Here is a 19,171-nt window from a genome sequence, read left to right as displayed (position 1 = left end):
GGGCGAAGCGAATACAAGCATATAAGCGTGTCTTTTCTTTTGTTATGTGATGTTTACAGGATTATCTTTGCTTATAAGTTGTTTAATATTAATTTTGAGAATCGACTTCAAATAATCTTCTTTTTCAAATACGGGAATTCAAATCTTAGTAAATACTCGGTCATATTTAATTAATTAATTTATCTAAATAGCGTATTAACTAGCGATCAATTAGAATCATTACTTTAAATTCAAAAGATAACAGTCATTATAAACCAAAACATACTTCAATAAATTTGTCGAGTGCGCGAAAACAGATTTCATATAAAACTTAACATTAAGAATCAGCAAAAAAATGTTAAAGTACAAAATCATAAAGACCTATAGTTTCAATCTTATACTAACCGATGTATTATGTTTGAAATAAACTTCTTTGTCTTTAATTAAATCATCATTTGATCCGAAACTCAAACAAAACACCTTAATTAAAATTAACTAACACGGCAATGAAATAGCTAAATCGGCGCTAAATTCCGAGCGACATTGCACATATGAACTGCAAACAAGCGAGCGCATTTCACCGCATTCAGTCATGCTAATCTAAATCACTGTGTGAAGCACATTCAAAACATGCATTTGAAATACAGCATTTAATTTCAAGTCTTCAATTTGAACTGGGGAATGAAGTTACGGAGACTACTAACATCCTTTGGTAAATAACGCACCGACTATAGTCGTACTACTTAGTAGAAGGCTTTGGATGAAACGTTTGCAGTTAGAGGATGCATGCAAAATTTCGACTTTTCTACTATTGTGATATGCTTATGTAGCTAGTAACTTCTTTGTAGAGAAAAGAACGGGTCTTGAGTTTAGTGCGGTTTCTTTTCATAAGAAATAGCTTTTTCGAAACGGTGGTTGTTTAAAAATATTATGAAGTTTGTACATACTAACATAATATCACGCCTTTTTGTCGTATATGTGGGCAGAGACAAATGTACGCCCACTTGAATAAAGAACGATCCTTACAAACTCATAAAACATTTATGAAATCTAGGAAATTGAATTTGATTTCTATTTCTGCTAAGGTTATTTTATTTTGGACATACATTTTTCCATCCATACATCTTAAATATATAAAAAGTTTATGAAATTGTAATCGTACTCTGCATAAACCGAGAATGCCAAAGCTTACTACTTAGTTGTCGTACTATAAGACACAATGGTATAGACTGGCACAGTAGGTTGGCAAATACTCGATCGATGGCACACTGGGCCTTGCTGTTACATGTTTAATTAGGTCTCATGTAGAACAGCCAGTTGACAAGAAATCAATATCTTTGTCCGCTGTGTCATTGGAATTGATCGTCTTTTACTTTATACCACCTCATGTATATTTTACAAGTAGTTATTGTTTCTTGAGTAGTGTGGAAGGAATTGTTAGTTTACTAACACGTAATGAAAATAAAATGAATAAAGATTTTGTCGAAGTAATTATTATGTAATAAGGTTAAAAGAAATTGGGAGGTTTGCGAAAATATAACGCGAAGACGATCAACAATTTATAATTTGAGGCGCTTTTTTGGATAAAGATTAGAATCGGGAATGAGGAAAGTAGTAGTAGTTCCTCGTCTCTATTATGAAAAAATCTGTACCTAGGAATGGGTTACACATTATTTATTTAGCTACTAGCTGACCCGACAGACTTCGTCCTGTCAAAAAGATTTGTAAATGTTTTTTTGCCTACGTATTTAAAAAAAATCTCCTGAACAGAACCTTCACCCTGGTGATAGGACGTTGTGAATAAAAAATAATTAAATACAACATATATAAGGATTTAAAAGTAAGTAATCGCTTTATTGTTAATCATGTGAATCATAATTATTATTATTATCATTGTAGTGCTTTGTGGTATACGATGTTATATGTTTAATTACCAGGCGCATAGATAAACAAATCTGATGGTTTTCCAACACGGGAACAGGCAACATACAATTGACCATCTGAGAAACATGGGTTTTCTAGATTAATACCACAAACACTTAATGATTGCCCCTGGGACTTGTTTATAGTCATAGCAAAAGCAAGCCGCACTGGAAACTGTAGTCGTTTAAACTCAAATGGCACATCAGTCGGAATCATTGGGATGCGCGGTATGAGAACATCTTCTCCTTCATACTTTCCTTTGAGTATAGTTGCTTCTATCACATTGTTTAGTAATTTTTTTATCGCTAACCGTGTACCGTTGCAAAGACGCGGTTGGTTGATATTTCGCAACATTATAACCACCGATCCAACCTTTAATTGAAGATTGTGAGGTGGCAATCCTGGCAAATCCAGCGAGTTTAAAAATTCCGGTGGATAGTTGACTACATCATCTTGATTAGTAGCCGAATCAACTGATTTATATATCCTCAATTCGCCTGTAATTTGTTCTTGAATTTTGAAATTTAATTCATTTACATCTATGTTTTTTGCAGCCAGTATAGCTCGTTCGCTCAACCAATCATAGTTTCTGTAATTTTGAGAAACATCTGGAAACACCTTTTGAATAAGTTCATCTTTTGATTGAGTTAACTGACAAAAACTTTGAGGAAAGTTAATGCAGCCAGTCAACATGTCTATAGGAAATTTGCCATTACCAATGTCAATGAGTTGTTTAGAGAATATGTTTCCAGATTGGTCATGTTGCAACTCGACGCGCATATTCTTGCTTAAATGTAGTACTTTAACATGTTTCCACAAATTGGAGGACTTTAGACATGCATTGAGTTCATCAGCTGGCGTTGATCGTGGAATCACTGGCAATGTTTGACGAAAATCTCCTGCTAATAAAATCATTGCACCACCAAATCGGTTATTATTGCTCCGTAGATCTTTTAAGGTTCTGTCTAAAGCCTCCAAAGATTTTTTATGTGCCATCGTGCATTCATCCCAAACAATCAATTTACATTGCTGCAAAACCTTTGCCATTGCAGAGTTCTTCGAATCGTTGCAGGTTGGAGTTTCATTGCTTTGCATATTTAATGGCAATTTCAGTGCTGAATGGGCTGTTCGACCACCTTCAAGCAAAGTTGCTGCGATTCCCGACGAAGCGAGTGCAAGTGCAATTTTATTTTGTGAGCGAATTGTTGCTAATATTAATGAAATCAAAAAAGTTTTTCCTGTACCACCAGGTGCATCTAAGAAGTAAATCCCTCCAGTTTCATTATTTGTTACTTTCATAAGAGTTTCAAATACATACTTCTGTTGTTCATTTAACAGTGGAAGATTTGTTTGAATTAATTCTTTCAAAGCGTTGAGATCATACAGTTTTTCTCGATGCAACTCTTGGTTAAAAGCATCATGCATTGGACGATTGGGCGCGGTCAGGCCTAATTGAATTAATAGTTTGTTTGACATTATCAAGCACATGTCCTCAATTGAAATCAATGCTTCATTGTAAATTTCTTCACTGATTTGTATATTTGGATTTCCCATTCTATTCCGTATTTGATACAAAATATCATCACACATATAATCTTTGTACTTGATCCACAAATCAATTGGGTTTGATGGGAAGCATGTAGATATGATTATAGAAAACAATGTTCGTATTTGATGAGCGTGTGATGATATTACAGCATCATTGAGAGTTTGATCCCAATGAGCGTCATTTTCAAGCAATTGCAAACGTTGACAGGCTTCTCTGTAGGATCCGCACAATTCACCATCAACAGTTCGTAACTGTTGGAATGATGTTGGGCCACGTACATTGACTAATAGCAGTCGTAAATAAAAACATTCATCATTGCTTGGATGTACTGAATAAATCCGGCCAATCGTATCGGTGGAATATACATCTGTATATCCTGGAACTGGTTTTCCTTGTTTCCGTCGTATAAATCTCCTTGAGGATTGATTCCAGGTATAATATTTTGGCATTTCAGAATATAGCAATGTTTGTGCGAAATCATCGTTTTGGCATGTCTCAAAAAAACTGGTTAATGTAGTAGATGGTGGCTGAGCAGCTCTTTGTACTGCGTTCTGTGCTGTAAAATACACTCTTTGTCCATTTTCTAGCTGACCCGACAGACTTCGTCCTGTCAAAAAGATTTGTAAATGTTTTTTTGCCTACGTATTTAAAAAAAATCTCCTGAACTAAAACTGGTTAATGTAGTAGATGGTGGCTGAGCAGCTCTTTGTACTGCGTTCTGTGCTGTAAAATACACTCTTTGTCCATTTTCTCTTTTTCATTTTCATGTGCTGTAATATTGCTTTGAATGTCACCACGATATACGAATTTGTTTCGTGTATTAGTTGACAAAAGCAAACTCAATAGGTTAGGTCACAGACAATTTTTTTTTTTTTAATTTGATATGACTTGAAGTCAAATCCTTTTAAGCCGTACGAATTATTTTGTTTACGTAAAATTTGGATATTAAAAATAATAAAACACTGTTGGTAAAGCGATTTTTGTTTGACTGATGTAATGACGTGGAAACTGATGCATTTTATCTCGCGTGCCGAAACTAATACAAAAGAAACGCGAGTTTCGGAACGCGACATTTAAACTCCTCCAACTATGTATTCTGTGCTCCAACGAACACACGCACATTGTTTTGACAGATACGATCTTTGACTTTAGGAACACACCTACATTGCTTAGACAACAGTGAGTGCATGTAATTTTGATATGAACTTTATACCATAGCAATAAACCTCAAATTGACTACGTTTTAGTTACAAATCATTTGTATGAGAAAAAGAAAAGGGTTATTTTTAGGATTTTTCCAGCGATAATTCTAATTTTTCTCGCCGTAAAAACCATCCTTAAACTTCAACGAACATTTTAAAAAAAGATTTGGCCAAATTGGTCGAGGCGTTGTTGAGTTATGCGCTTACCAACACATTTTGCGATTCATTTTTATATTATAGAAGATTATTCATGTTATATTTTATTGTTCCTCTAACAATAAAATATCAACCTAGAGCCATAGTTACTTAGACTCCGTCTTTTAATCGTGCATTCCGAAGCACGGAGACTCTCAGTTCAAATATCACTAAGTGATCACCCGTCTATGGAACAACCGTGCACTATAACAAGCATTGAAAATTGGAACTTAAACAATAAACACAAGTCTACTAAATCTGCAAACAAAATATTGGTTCAAAACAAATCACTTAAAATTCTACATTTTACAATAAAAGGATGTCTTAACTTATAAAGCGTAGGACTAGTATTAAAATGGAAAAAATGTTTTATGAAATTCCTGAAACGGAATGTAAGGAGAAAAAACGCGATGGTTTCGTTGTTAGAACATGGCATAATTTTAATGGATGGCATGGCAAAATATTAGAATATCTGGAATCCTATTAGCAACCAATTAGAGTTCTCATTCGATCTTTTGTTCGGTTTAGTAGTATTGTTCGCAAATACCTGTGTTTTTCTCAATTGAGGGAATGTAAACAGATGCTTGGCGGAAGCCTGCAATTCATATTTTTTATGCCCTGTGAAAGAAACGTTCATTATTCAGAACCAGAAAAATAATTGTGCAAGTAATATTTGCATTGTTCGTGAATAGTAGAGGCAACAGGGTTTAGTACTTTTTTATCGGAGTAGTTCTAATGGTTGGTGGTTCTAACAAACAAGCAAATAATTTATTCTAACCATGGCTTTGCCTGAATTGATTATAAACTAATAGAAACTTAAATACATTTCAAAAAACTGGTTGAAGGGTACCAATATTTAAAATTATTGATGAATACTTACTTATGACATCAACTAATTTTCAAATGACATGATTAGATGATCTAAATAAAATACAAACCTTAAATAAACCCGATTGATAACAAATTATAAAGTATCACACTTTACCTCTCGGATTTTACCTAAAGCCTTGACAAGACATAAACGCGCGCCACGTAAATTTAACGTTTCTACAGTAGGTAGTGTTATTTCTTCACTTGATACTATCCACTAGCCGGGAATTTATACTAGAAATTCTATAAAAATAGCCTTTGCAGGATACGCTTGGGACGCTGATCGGACCAACTAACAGAATTACTCGTAATTTAATTACAACTGAAGAATTATATTACAATCATTATGTAGTACTTAGCATACGGAAAATATAATTAGATAAAAATATTGCGTTAACTTTATTTCACCATTAAGTTTGTTGTTTTCAAATATCTAATAAATCAAGCGCATCTAGTCATCAAACTTAATCGTTTAGTAAGAATACATAGAAAGTTAACATTTTTAGAACTTTGAAAAAAAAAATACATAGAACCATTCATATAGAATTTGTCATCAATAGTGCCACACTAAAAAGAAGATTCTTTGAAGGTCCTACATAACTGTACTGTAGAGGTACACCATCGAGAGGTTTCGTTTGTTGCAGGGTACAACGTGGACAACGGCCCGAGGAACGAGAACCCCCACAAGTTCCTCCTCTTCAAGCCTACTCCGGCGCAGATCATGGTATACCTGTCAAACGCCATGAACGACCTGCCGCCCCATGGTGTGATGCTGCTGTACATCTCGGCTGATGGCCATATCGTGCCCACATCTAAGCACGTTGAAGATTGTAAGGCTTCTTTTTCAGTTATAATACAAAAGCTACACAAACTTCAACTTTAGGAAATTTTACTCATACATACACACTACACCTCTAACTGAAACTATAAAGTTAATTGAAATTAAAAATCTAATTATTTATTTTTGATAGTCACTGCTACGGTGAAACCATAACTAAATGTGAAAACATAACATAAATAACTGAAATATTTTCACGTTTACATAAACACAAATAAATCCATCGTATGCAATGATGATAAACATTATACTTCAATTAATTTGAATAAATAAATTTTAAACAAAACTATTTCGACGAATACTGAGATTTAAGATTAAATAATACAGAGAATATAGTTACGGTTTCAGTTGAGAAGCTAGGTCCAATGGGAAGAGCTGGCAAGTAACTTTTAGTCATAATTTATAATCGCCAAAAAGTTTTCAAGATATTTCTTTTGCAAATTGATGTCGGGCAAAGAGTAGCTACCAACACTCAAAGCACTCTCTACAGCCGGTACTGTCGAGTATCGACAGCTTGACATTCAAACTATACAGCCAAAATAGTTCTTACGGAGACCGGTAGAGGCGCTAAACACATTTTAGTGTAAAATGATAGCTAACCGATTGTCAGTAGTCGATAGAAGTAGAGAAGCGAACTACAGGTCAAATAATGAATTAATTCTAGGAACATATAAAGGTACTCGTAAACGAGACACAAAGAATCAAATAGTATTAAAAGCATATAAATTGGGGGCAACAACTTAAAATCTAGAATCATGGCCTCCACAAAATAAAATGACTACTTTCCTGAACAAATCATATACAAATATTCCTACATCTAGCTTTCTTTCAACTATCAAATATAGGGCTGACTTAAGCTCGTAGAGTTAAAAGCCCTTATTAAATAAAGAATAAAAAAATACTACCAAAATAAGTTAAAATACCTTCTTAAGTATATGGTTTCTTAACTTTCTTACACACATACTTATGCCGCTATTAGCCTCAAAGATCAAGACCCTCATACCAATTTACAGTGGCCTACGACTCCGGAGGTCTCCTCACAGTGTCAAAGAACGATGTGTACCGCGAACCGTGCAAGGACCCGAAAGCTGGTCTCCCGAAGCTGAAGGAGTGTCTGTACCCTGGGGACCTGTACCCCTACACCAGGCGGCCGTTCTTCGTCATCATCGAGTCGGACAACTCGTACGGCTTCCAGAACATTCCCCGGTACTTCGGCCAGCCGGCTGTGATTCTTATGTCGCCCGTGGAACTACCCACTTCACTGCATGGTGAGTTTATTTTCAAGTGATGGGTTTAAGGGATATTTCGTTTATATTGTTGAAGTATTATTTTTAGAGTTTAGGAGTTCATGATGAAAATTATTATAAGGTTTTTTAAACATCGGGAGTTCTTACAAAAAGTCATCGTAAACTGAACTCATACTTGTACGTAATGTACGTAGGTCTTATGATCTGAACAATGAATGCAACAATTCTTGACTATATAATAAATAAAAGTAATTCATTTTAATATTTTTTCAAAAAAAAGTAAAGTTAAGTATATTATTATATATTCCAAAAATATAACGAATCCTTTAATTTCAAACTTGTGCTGCTATCTAACGTTAACTAGTCAAACTAATAGAGATAAAGACATACAACATAAGACATTCTATGGAAGTTCTTTTGATTTTTAACAGATGTCGCTATTCTAAAGAAGTAATTAAAGAGGTTTGTTGTGAATTTATTCGCAAAAAATTTTAGTTATATACCCATTTTTATTTTTATTGTTTAACTATGAATATTAGAATATAGTAAAAGTCTTTAGCGCCTATCATTTTAGTAAACAGAGTTGTAAAATCTGTATAAATGAACATAATAAGCCATAATCACCAAACAAGCCAAAATATTATAAATCACTATAGCTCTCTCAGTAAAGTATTAAGGTATAATATTAGAATTAACTATAAATACTTTCAAGTATTGCGGTTGCTTATTTGACATCTATCAAAATAATAGTGTCTTTAGTTTCGTAAACTATAACAAGATGGCACTGCTCGTCTAAAACGCTGTGGAGCAGAATATAATAAAGCGTTTTCTAACGCAATTATTTACTTTATAAAAATCATATTCAACTCTTATAAATCAAATTAGAACGTACAATGCCTGTAACTATAGTTTAAATCCGAAAAATAGTCCCTCGAAAACTAAAATTAGTTCTTATAGTACAAACTAGATGGCGCTAACTTGACTTTAACATTGTAACATTGGTTACTTCAATAGACATCCAGGTGCTCTCAGCGCCGTATAAACCGTCGACTTCAGGTGCTGACCGGCGGCAGGGCGGGCTCTTCACTTTGTTCCTGCACTCTCCCTTGAGTGCCTTCTGCTACATCTGCGATATACACACGTTATCGCTGTCGCAATGGGAACGCGCCCAGTCGTACATAGACGCGTTCATGGCTGAGTCCAGTGCGTTGTTCCTGAGGTGCCGTGTTGGTATGTATGATACTTATTTTTGGGTTTCAACACAATTTCAAGAGTAAGTATAAATCGGTATTGGAAGGTAAGTGAGAAGGATCGCAATCTGGTAGCAAAACAATGGATAAGTATTTTTTCTTGAATTCATATTTAACTATCTTTGCTGCTAACATTTTAGTAACACAGTTGAAGCCGTTTTATTAACAACAAAGAAATAACTTTACACACAAACTTCACAATCACTTTATTATGAGATTCACACAAAATATTACACATTCTTCTTATATAAGCTAATAAAGCTAATAATTACGAATTGATACATGAAAATTTAAATGTCACTTGAAAAGTTTTCAAGCAGTTGCAAACGCCATAACATTGTCAATTCCAGACGGGTCATACATAACCTTCATGGGCGACGATTTCTTGCGTCTCACGATGGTTCGCTACAACTTCTGCGAGATGGTGATGAAGATGCACCGGGCCTTCAGGATTCGCACCCAGCTGCCCCGCGCCTCGCCCCCCCTCCCCGAGGAGCTCGTCGAACACCCAGCCCTCGTCCACATCATCATGGACCTGGCCACACACCTGCAGGTAAAAGACGCTTTAATCACTAACCCCCGGTTTCTGAGTACATTTAGCAGTAGTTTATCTATTCAATAGCGTTTAAACTCATATAAAAAAAGTTTGGATAGATAAACTACCGCTTAATGTGCCTCAGAAACCGGGGGTTACTCAATCTGACTTACAGGTTTGTCCATCTGTTTATAACTTAGTTTATTTTGCTGGTGATTTAAGCGTTAACGCGCATAGCGATTGGTAATTTATTTTTTGTATCGTGTGTTGGTGTACAATGTGCGGCTTGATGTGTTTCAGGTTCGCGGACATTTCATCGACCCCACCACGGCCGGGCCCCCGCCGGCTAAGGAATGATACAGCAGGCCCACGACCGTAACGTTCGCGGAGTGAACTCCCCGTAGTGACACTTTTAATAAACTATTACATTATATAATACATTTCAAATGTTATTAATGTTTCAATATCAATATTATCTACTAGTCTGTAAGATTTAATAAAAGTCCTCCATCATGTTATAACAAATTATTCAAATATCTTAGAACAAAATTGTTAATTATTCATTGTACTTACTCGGCTGTAGAATCCGTAGATAGTTGATTTTCAGTATTATAGGATAATTCAAATATTCAATATTCAATCATATGAAATAATAATATAACGTTTATTCACTTATTAAACTTTATTCCTCCAGATGGTTTTTGGTTATTTACAACCCCTGTATGTACTACACATAGTAGAAAATAACACACAGACACATTAACACACACAACTATACGCAAATGTAGATAAGACAAGTACGCCTGAAGTAAAAAAAAGAACAGGCAATTATATACACATTAATATTAAATTAGAATATAAAAAAATACATTAGTAAAACATGATATTAAAATTGCATATGAATCAAAATTAGTCTTCGATATTTAGGAGCAATTTATGCACTAATAAAAATTAAAATAAGTGCACATTTTAGTAAAATACATAGTACTTTAGTCGTAGTAATATTATTGGTCAGTAGGGCGTGCAAAACTACAAGACAACTTAGTTAGTAGTCAAATATAGGCCGTCTCCCCGATCGATGGACCTTCAGTCGTTCGAGTAAAAGCAATTACAGACATACACACTGATAGCCGTAGTATATTAATGTGCTGTGCGATATTCTCTATCAACTAGAAACAAATTTTGATATAACTACTGCCTTTTATGCTTTAACCCACTGCTGAGCAAAGGCCGCTTCCTGTGACCTTCTTCTCACCTTCGCAGCCGAAGTTATTTTGTCGTATAACAAAATTTTGACATTACAAGTGGATAGTCCCCCGTTTTTATAAACCTATCTTTAGTAAAGATAGTCATACTACAGTTAAGTTGATAGACAATCTTGTCATTTGAAAATGACAATTATTGTCTAGCAATTTTACAGTACTAAACTTATCCGTTTCTAAAGATAGTTTTACGAAGCCAGTGAAAAGCTAGAATATCTTCGACACTAGTTCACAGGAAGAAACGAAATATTCGCTGGCAAATATCTAAAGATCATAAGATGCGTGCGTCATTTCGTCACAAATATATACGAAAGTTTTATTTGAGGCTAAACTAAAATTAATAAGAGCCCGCACTGTGAGACGTGAGATAATAATCAGAATAACACGGACGTAGTTCATATTCTTGCAAAAACTCTGTCGTTTATTCGACAATTTTTCATTTTATCTTATGGCTAGCGATCAACCTAGCGTCAAAGTTGCTCATACCATCCAAAAGCATTTAGTATGGCTTGATATCTATTGTATTGATAACAACCATGACTGCCTTTTACGAGACGCTCAGCATATATACTTAAAAGCGCCCACCCATCATAGAAATTCTGCGCCAAAAGTGCTTAACTATTCGGCTATGAATGCCGTTATTTCGTCATATTTTGAATTTACATCAGAATTGACCCTCTTTTCAAAAAGTTCCCCGAATCTAGCAAAATACAGCCGAAATACATTTTGGCATTTTCATTTCCCAAAACAAGTACAAAATAAAATAAATAAAAATTGTTTATTTTGCAATCCAATGACACACATTTAGGTACATGTTAACAGTAATAGCCACACCAGGCAGAGCCTGTATCGTGGCCAATCAATTCACAGCCAGTTTAACATAGGACTTATATTGCTTGGTTACAATTTAAAATAGTTTTAATACAATAGAAACATTAAAATTAAAAGTAACAATGTATTCACTAGATAATTAATTGGCAAAACATGTTTATAAGTATATGTTTGTGTGTGTGTGTGTGTGTTTGTGCTTTTCATGAATGTCGTTCGCTGAATAAAGTAATATTAACGTTCACATTTCGCTATAAACTATATATTATATATTTGCAATATACATAGTTTCAGTTACAAAGGCTATAAAGTAGGCCAGCATAAATGCTCAATCCTGTTCATCATACTTGCATGATGATGATGTTACTTCAGTATCCCTCCGTCCTTCCGTCAGTCTTGACTGACGTATTTCTCTAGTCCAAAATGACTGCACTGTGATTCATTGCTTGCTCACCTATGAAGGAATTAAGTTGGGTTTTACACGTTTTTAATACGACGAGTTTAATAGCAATTCTAGTCAAATATAAGCACATTTTATCAAGATAGAGTAAAAACTGTACATATAGTTGAAATTAGAAATCCCGCATCGCAAACATAATCCAAAAACTACTGAACCCATATACAATTTCACCAACTCACCTTCATATTGATCAACCGCAAATTCAGTAGAAAAACGTTTTAAGCAGTCTCGAATCACGTTTACGTTACGACCTTTTTCATTTGAGAAGATACCTTTCCTCCCACTAAAGGCGTGTCGAGCTATCAATATCAAAAAGGGCGTAAGTGGTCCGATATTGACTTGTCCAAAGCTTTTCTTCCATTAAACTGGTACATTAAGTTCCCCTGAAAGCGTGTCGCTCGACCAATTTTAAAAGAGCGTATGTGCTTCAATGCTCATTCGATCTTAAGCCGTTTTTACTAAAGGTTCTAAGGGTTCAGTAATTCTGGTTAAGGGTTTAGTAATCTTTGTAGTCGTTGTCGATGTATGCTTATTGCAATCATATACTATATAGCTCATTTATTTATTAATATAGTAGGAAAATTATGTTATGTATTTAAACAAAAATATACAATTAATTAAGCTTATAAAAATGTAAAAGTAGAAAGCAAAAAGAAGGACTTTTATTGATGAAAAGTGTTGTTAAATAACACGAACTATCAAAATGTGACTTATGTAATTCGAAATTCTGCCGTCGTAAATCTAAACACAGTAACTTCAAAATATGCGTTTTGAGAAAAACGCGGTTGAAGTTTTATGGTTAATTTTTGCTCTCATGAAGATACTAATTATTGTATATTATTTCATGCAACTTTTAATGTTTGTATATAGTTAAATCTTTGATTCTGTATATATATATCTAGTATATTATTATTGTATAAATAATAAAATTAGATAATGTGTTTTAAGCTAGGGTAATAATATAATATTTTTTTCTTTTTTAAGTTACAACACGGTAACTCAACGGTTACTGTGTTGTAACCAAGTTTTACCTATTACTGTGTTGTAACTTTGTAAAGATATTAACATTAGGGGAATTACGACACAGTAAGTATGTACATACTGTGTTATAACTATGTTTCTTAAAAATAAGTATAAAATCAGTAATACAGTAAATGAGATACTGTGATTTATTCAAGTATTTGTTGTTTATCTTTGAACAATATTTTATACGCAATCACAGTAACTGAAGAAGCCGTGTTATAACCAAGCAAAAAAAAAATAATTTAAATATATTCAAGTTAAAAAAACACAGTTAGTAGTGAGATACTGTTATTTAATTTAAAATAACACAGATACTGTATTTTTTATTAAAAAAAAAGTTTTTTTTGTAAAAATACTGTGTTTTTATTTAATGTATTTCGGTAACTATCCATCGTACAAACAAACCGAAAACTTTCTCAAATAGCCCGCGGTCTCCTGATTCCAAAGAACTAAACAAACTATAAACACAGTAACTTAAGTTACTGTGTTTACATTTACGACGGCAGAATTGGGAAAACAAGAAATTGTTAATACAAAAGTGAAAATCTCGGAATTGTGAAATTGAAAATTATGTGAAAAATAAACTTTTGAAACCAATTACGACAGTATATATAGTTTTAATTTTAATAATTTCATGTAAATATTTAGTTATATAAGTTTTGTACTGTATAAAATGTAATAAAATTCTATTCTTATATAAATAAAAAAAAAAAAAACTATTACGACAGTGGTTTAGATAATTAATATAATATTTAGTAATAATTTGATCTCATTATAATAGTTAGTCAAAATTTACATCACTTCATATATCTATACATAATATAATAACTATATAACTATAATATACTATTGTAAATATAAAACGGGAGAATATGGATGACAGAGAAATGTATAGATCGCTTAAAATGCCTTCCAACTAGGAGAAATGATGTTATTTCGCATATAAAAAGGAAAGATATTTTGTAAATGACGGTTTCACCACCTACAGATGAAATATCTGACAAATAAAGTATCATTAAAATATGATATTGATTTTCAAAGTACCGCTTTTTGTGCGCCTTGCTCGGTGGTGAAATCGTGTGTATGTCTCCCAATATTAATAGTCGCAATGATATTCCATTATTATGCATTCCATTAATATACTATAAAATGTATTTCTAGGTCAATAACTCAGATATAACGTTACCAATGTAGAACTAAAATGACTTAAGTACGGATAAAAATATTCCATTTTACGACATTATTCAACTTAAACAAGTGTAATATTATCCATTCAAGAAGATACTTGTAAGAATAACAGATTTACGACTTGCGGATAAGTGGCGGATAGTCAATCCTGGAGATAAAATAACTAGTATTGGAAAACCAATTACGAAAATCTGTTGGTTATTTTAAAAATACTTAACCAGGGTTTGGAAACTCAATCGTACGAACATAAACAGTAAGTGTTTCTACGCGTTACCGGTAAACTGTCCCATGGATAAAGTGTCAACCATAATATGAAAACGTATTTAGAAAATGTCAGCCGAATCTTATCCGAGAGTCGTAAAACTGGCCATAATGTTATAACAATATATTATAATCTCTGTAGTGAAATACATAATAATATAATTATATGTCTATCACCTATATAATAGGCTCTTGAAAACTTTCCTAAAATCGGCAGGTTTTGTACATAATGTACATATTGAGAAGAAGGCTGAATAAACGTCATGTATTTTAGCGCGAGCCGTATGTAACAACATGTATGTATATACTACACATAACCTCATATTCTATGTACTACTGGTAACATATACGCAAGGCCTGAATTTATTTTATTTTAATTCAAAAACTAGTGTACTGTCCTGATTTCGTCCGGGGAGGAACAATTTTATCCCGTTGATTCCATTCATATGGGAAGTTTGATCCCATCGTGGTCTCGTACAACCTTTGTCCCGATATTAACAAACAAATAAAAAAGATACAATTTGGTTTAATTGTTAAGATTGCTGCAATTCTGATTATCTATAAAATAGTATGAAACACCGAAATGTATGTACGCGCATAACTTTTGAACAACTAAACTAAATTGGATAATTATTTTTATGTGTTTGTCACTGTTGGGACGTAGTTCATGAATCCAAGGGATTAGAATCATTGGGATAAAATTGTTCTATACGGGGACAAATGGGCATATCCGCTAGTGTTTTTAAAAATATAAAAAACGAGGTTTGACTTGTATAAAACTATAAAAACAAATTGTTAATCGAATTCCACATAGAAATATTCTATTCTCAGTATTTTTAACAAAACCCGCGCGGATCCACTAGCGTAAACGTTCCAGCTTTTTTTTCTTTTTGAGAGAAATCCTACAGTCTACACATAGCACAAAATTGGTTTCTGAAATTTAATGACTCTCAGTCTTTTTATAAAACCTCCCGGCTCCTCTTACGGACTGACTTTCATTCCCTATTGCAATGGGTTAAATTTCGAAAAATATATTTGGCTCGGGTTTTTAACTATATTCGTGTTGAACTTCAACGAATTCGTTCTATCAGTTGGTTGCGAAACTGTTATAGAAAGATAACTGTTATATAAAAGCAGCTTTTCAATTACGCTCGAACGCAAGATAAGAGTGAATTCACGTCCCATAACATATTTTTTTCCAAAAGACATTTATTTCTAGTTAAGTGGTTTTCTAACGATTGTCAATGTTTTCTCGAAAAGTGAACATAACAAAATATAATTAAACTTGCTTATTTGCCTTGCCTTTGTTGTTTAAAATAGGCGAAGGCTGTAGTTTCGTAGTCTCCCTCGGAACGTTCTCGGTCTACGAGTGTAATATTCCGCGCCACAATATAAAGGCATACATCTTTAATTTATTTTACATGAGTTAGGGCCAGTTTCGCAACTTTTGAGTAAGTTTCGGATAAATTAACTGCTGGATAAAGCAACATGTTTTAAAACAACTGTCAAAATCTGTGATTGAAACTGGGAATTAGTGTGATTTATTTTTCACTATTCATTTTGTCGATAAAATACTTTTCGTTGTCAGGCCTTGCGTTAATGCCGTTACTCGTAACATCACTGCAAATAACTTCATATTCGACTATCGAATGTAACAAAATTTGTCATAATAATTGCAATTATTGAAACAGCAACATGTAGTCCTTTCAGGCGAATTGCCAGTTGTAACTTACCATGTATCTCACGAAAATTGTTTCAGCTTCATATAATAAACATGTAATACATACTTTCTACTATTCATATTGTTTTTCATTTCATTATAATATTATCATCCTTTAGTATATTTTAGAGTAAGTATGTTGTAAGTCGTAGTGGTCGGATAGTCGGTCGAAAGCGAAGATGCTTTGTGGCTCTGAAATTACATGTTACTCTTTACGTAATGAAATTAGATTCGATAATCAAAATTAACACTTATTACAACAATTATAATAACTAGCTTTGAATACTTTTCTAAAATTGATATCTCATCCGCCATTAGATTGAAGAAATAACAGTGTTTGGGTATACATACATTGAGCTCGTGGTGAGGTGAAAATATCGTATATTTAGTTAGAGATAACCTCGTGCGTCATAGGTATCCTAGATTCGTTTCGAGGCCATAGGGTGGTGTACCCCTATAATCCTATAAATCAATTGTATTTCATCGCACCTGCCGTATACTGCGCATGCGTCAACCCTTTTTTCGTCGTTGAATTGGCTGCATTCAAATTTCAACCCTATCATCTCAAAAATAGAGTTGAATTTTCAATGTGTTGCAAGATCGTATGGACGCCTAGCTGCCAGCTAGCCTTGCCTATAGTATTGATTTTATAATGTAGTGCATACAGAATGTAATTATAATTGAAATTATTTTATCTTATTTTTTTTTTTTCTTTTTTCTATTGCGAAAATTTGTCGTGACTCAGGATCTACGTAAAGGGTCTTATCATCAGGCACAAACTATTTTCGATACTATTTTATAACTTTAATATAATAACATCACCCCTGAAGTACCCAAATCTGTAGGCAGAGTTGATGAGGAGATATCACTTCTAGCAGTTCAGTATTTTGGCATCATGGTATAGGGGCGTGTGCAGGATAATAAAGGATAATAGAATTATTATCCTGCACACGTTACCAATCTCCGATCTGCTATAGAAGATATTCTAATCGAAGTTAGAAAAACTTTACTTAGTAACATACCCGTGAGAAAAAGGCGTGATTTTATATATTTTTGTATGAAATGAGAAAAACAGTTTTTTTTTCAAATTATAAAAACTAACCTAAGACCTCGTGATTGGCACCGGCGTGTACTACCACTCAGACCACAGAATCAGCTAAAATAAAAACTGCTGTGTGAATATCGATGTAATTTAGCATAGAGATATTTGATGTCCGGGATCAATAAAGGATGCATAAAGGAAAACATCTTAAATATTTAAAATTATTCGCGAGCATAGCCAAAAACTATAAAATCATTTTTACTTACAAAATATCACGCCTGCTATACCCGAAGGCGTAGACAGCGGTGTGCATTCACGTTTTTTTATTGCCTTCAACCAGGCACTTACTAAACACCGGGCTACTATTGAGAAAAAGTGCCGCGCGTGTCAACTAGTTCACAATATAGAGACAGTTCTGAAAAAACTATTAGAATATTTACACAATAAAACAACATTAATTAAATTAAAATTAAAATCAACTATCTGTTCGTTCAAATATTTATTTCATTTATATCAAAAATAATTGTGGCTACGTAAATAATTGCAATTGATTAAGCATTCAGAAATTACGTCTCAACACTATACAGTGTAGTAGGTACATAATTATGTTTCAGTAAATAATCTTGTACAGTCAGCCACATATGACGGCAACTAGCTGATCCACGCGGCTCCATTCCCGTGTTTTAACCGACTTCAAAGAAGGAGGAGGTTCTCAATTCGACTGTACTTTTTCTGCGTTGATGGGTGGACCAATTTTGATTTTTTTTTTATTTGAAAGCTAGTCAGTAAATATGATGACGAAAAATTAGACGCGGTGTGTATCACAGTCTTCCATCGACTGGCTAAATAAAAAATATCATATCAGACAGACAGACATTTATATAATATAAAAAGTCTTGTTCTTATCATATTTTATGGTTAGGGGTCAACCTAGTTTCAAAGTTGTTCGAACCGCCGGCAGGTCTTTGACGTAGCTTAAAGACTGTTGTTTTGACTGACAACAACTGGGACCGATTTTTTACGTGCCTTCCAAAGCACACGCCCAGTTTAAATATCACTATGCGGTCACCCATCTATGTAATGACCGCGCTAAGGTTTGCTTAACCCACGGATTGTTTACCGACCGGTAAGCGCAACTGGCTATGGGCGCCTCTACATAATAAGTATATAGTAAGAAGTGGTGATGAGATGATGAGCGCTTTTTTGTCTAGAAATATTAAGAAATATGACTTACGTACGATCGTTCGACTAAGAACACCATTAATTTTGCCAAAAATACCTGTTAAATCATTGTAGCTATAAGGTTCATAATGAGCGTGTAAGAAAACAAGTTTCAATTTTAAAACCTTTCTAAAAAAAATCCGTATGTTTCCAAACTAATGTTCGGCCGACTGTACCTACACTTATAATAATAATAAAAAAATTTAACCCATTAATGTCCCACTGCTGGGCAAGGGTCTCCTCCGTATTGAGGGAGGGGTTAGGCCTTGAGTCCACCACGCTGGCCAAGTGCGGGTTAAGGACTTTGCATGCCCTCAATAAATGTTCTTAAACAAATTTTTAGGCATGCAAGGTTTCCTCACGATGTTTTCCTTCACCGTTGGAGCATGTGATAATTATTTCTAATACACATAACTTCGAATTTAATTGTTCCTTAAATACCCCTAAAAACGCTAAAAACCAAGCCTTACTCACGTAAACAAACATATTTTAATATAGAAAAACTTCAATACAATTTCTGTTCAAACAAAAAAATGGAATGACGTCGTACTTCATGTGAATTTTAGGATTCGCGGCTT

At 33.8% G+C, this 19,171-nt stretch overlaps 1 protein-coding gene across 5 annotated transcripts in view; it reads left to right on the top strand.

Moving 5' to 3' along the window:
- LOC142986163 (protein SCAI) overlaps nt 1–16,408 on the top strand; it is a 126,892-nt gene extending 110,484 nt beyond the window's left edge. For 4 of the 5 annotated variants that reach the window (XM_076134470.1, XM_076134467.1, XM_076134466.1 and 1 more), the window contains 5 exons: nt 6,363–6,548; nt 7,570–7,824; nt 8,818–9,033; nt 9,404–9,606; nt 9,889–16,408. In XM_076134470.1, coding sequence (XP_075990585.1) covers nt 6,363–6,548; nt 7,570–7,824; nt 8,818–9,033; nt 9,404–9,606; nt 9,889–9,945 — 917 coding nt within the window. In that variant the 3' untranslated portion in view covers nt 9,946–16,408. The remainder of the gene's footprint in view (nt 1–6,362; nt 6,549–7,569; nt 7,825–8,817; nt 9,034–9,403; nt 9,607–9,888) is intronic. The other variant, XM_076134469.1, reaches the window with a different exon arrangement.
- Nucleotides 16,409–19,171: the final 2,763 nt, after the last annotated feature.

Source organism: Anticarsia gemmatalis, chromosome Z (genome assembly GCF_050436995.1).
Source record: "Anticarsia gemmatalis isolate Benzon Research Colony breed Stoneville strain chromosome Z, ilAntGemm2 primary, whole genome shotgun sequence".
Classification (NCBI taxonomy): Eukaryota; Metazoa; Arthropoda; class Insecta; order Lepidoptera; family Erebidae; genus Anticarsia; species Anticarsia gemmatalis.
The sequence above is the reverse complement of the archived record's forward strand: the minus strand, read 5'-3'. Positions and strand labels throughout refer to the sequence as shown.